Source organism: Nicotiana attenuata, unplaced genomic scaffold, assembly GCF_001879085.1.
Source record: "Nicotiana attenuata strain UT unplaced genomic scaffold, NIATTr2, whole genome shotgun sequence".
Classification (NCBI taxonomy): domain Eukaryota; kingdom Viridiplantae; phylum Streptophyta; class Magnoliopsida; order Solanales; family Solanaceae; genus Nicotiana; species Nicotiana attenuata.
The window spans coordinates 795107-797124 of record NW_017670328.1 but is presented as its reverse complement, the minus strand read 5'-3'; the positions used below and the strand labels follow the sequence as shown (position 1 = coordinate 797124).

The 2018-nt window shown below is 34.1% G+C and overlaps 1 protein-coding gene across 1 annotated transcript; it reads left to right on the top strand.

The window, feature by feature from the left end:
* The first annotated feature begins 710 nt into the window (after positions 1-710).
* Positions 711-1824, top strand: LOC109237925 (putative F-box protein At1g65770). The gene is made up of 2 exons (XM_019404319.1): positions 711-1269; positions 1436-1824. Exons 1-2 carry the CDS (start codon positions 711-713, stop codon positions 1822-1824), a joined length of 948 nt encoding a protein of 315 aa, XP_019259864.1.
* Positions 1825-2018: the final 194 nt, after the last annotated feature.

Below are 2018 nucleotides of genomic sequence, written 5' to 3'. Positions count from 1 at the left end.
CCAAATTCAAAAGTTAGGGACATGTAGTCCCGAAGTCCCGAACTTAGGGTTACAAGTTCAAAAGTTAAGGACATTTAGTCCTGATGTCCTGAAGTTAAGTTCAAAAGTTAAGGATACGAGCAGAAGGGTATTTTCGTCCGGGCAGTTAAAGTTTATTAAAGCAGTGGCTAAAGACTAAAGACATTTTAAACAATGGCTTAAAGTAAATACATATGTTATTAGTGGCTAACCGTGCACTTAGTTTAAACTTTAAAGTGTGTGTAACATATATTGGATTAAAATTCATTGATAGTGAGAATTGTATATTGTATTGTTATTTCAAAATAATATTTGTTTTGATTGTTTCATTAAAATTGGTTGTATTGTATTGTTAAATTTATTATTTTGAAACAATAAAAGTCACATTTTTTGAAATAACCTATTTGGTGTGCTGATATTATGTCCTATTTTTCTTTTCATTTATACCCTAACTTATTACTCCTTTGTTTTGACTTTTCTGTCTAGGTCCTTTGTTGATTCCTTCTGTTTTATTTTTTAAAATTATTTTTATGCAAATTTTGATAAATTTAATATTTATACAATTAAGTTATTTTAGTAAACTTATTACGGTACATAATATTCATGTACAAATACAATAGCAAAATATTATTTAAGAATACCAAACAATACAATCCTAGGTGTTAGAGCTCGGGTCGGTGCCTTTCAGAGCTATGTCGAAGTGGGCAGAGTTGCCTTACGATCTCCTTACTGAGATTGCAAACCGTGTTAAAGTAATTGAAGATTTCGTTTCTTTTGGTGCCGTTTGTACCTCTTGGCGAACTGCTGCTACAAAGAAAAATTTCGATGTGTTTTCGCCTCAAGTTCCATTGCTTATGCTTGCTGATAAAGATGAAGATTATCGAGAATTTTACTCTTTGTCCAAGCATAAAATTTCACGCATATTTCTCCCTGAAGTTAGAGGGAGAGAGTGTTTTCCAACGCAAGGATGGCTTTGCACTGTGGCATATAACGGAGAGATGAATTTGTTGAACCCTTTCTCCCGTACCCAAATTGAACTTCCTTCAGAAAAAGAATTTTGGGTTTTTCATGGTCCCGTAGAATTATGTAAAGGAGAGTTCTGGCACTATATGGACAAAGCTGTATTATCTGCCAATCCTTTAGTTGCATCAGATTATGTACTAGTGGTTTCTTATTATACAGACTGTGATTATCTTTTGGCTTTTTGGCGACCTGGTGATCTTAACTGGACTAAAATTGATTTTGCAAAAGGTTGGGTTTATTACATTGCAGCAATGATTTACTATAATGAGAAATTTTATTGTGTGACATGGTGTGGCCAAGTTTGGGTTTTTGACATGAGCTGCCATTCCTCAACCAATTGTTACACCACAATTGCTTTTTCCCCTCAAGTATGATATGTTCGGTCAATATTCAGCTAAGCAGTTCTACCTAGTTGAGGTATCCAATTCGCTATTATTTGTTGCTCGATATTCCCATGGAATTGGTGGTCAGACCTTTAAAATTAAAGTGTATGAGTTAGATATAATCAAAGGTGAATTGAAGGAGATTAACAGCTTGGGAGATTCGGCTATATTTTTGGGCCTTAGTGGAGCAAGTTCGATTGAGTCCTCTAAGTTTACAGGAGTCAAGCGTAATCACATATATTTTACCGATGATTGGTGCAGGATTAAGAATAAGGAAGGTGGTAATGGAAGAGATATGGGAGCTTACAATCTTGAAGATGGAAAAATTGAATCTTTTTATCCTGGATTGTCAATAAGTCCTCTTTCCCCGCCAACTTGGGTCACACCATCAATCTCATAATTGACTCACCTCCATGTTTTGACTCAGCACCTCAGATCATGAGGAGTTGTTGTCTCTTGTAACTTTGGTTATTTATTTGTTTTTCATAATTATGTTTGAAGTTAGATATGATATTTTCCTTCACTGCAATGCATAAATGTTATGTATTTTTTATTTAATAAATGCTCTATAACTCATAGGGAAGAAAATCGATT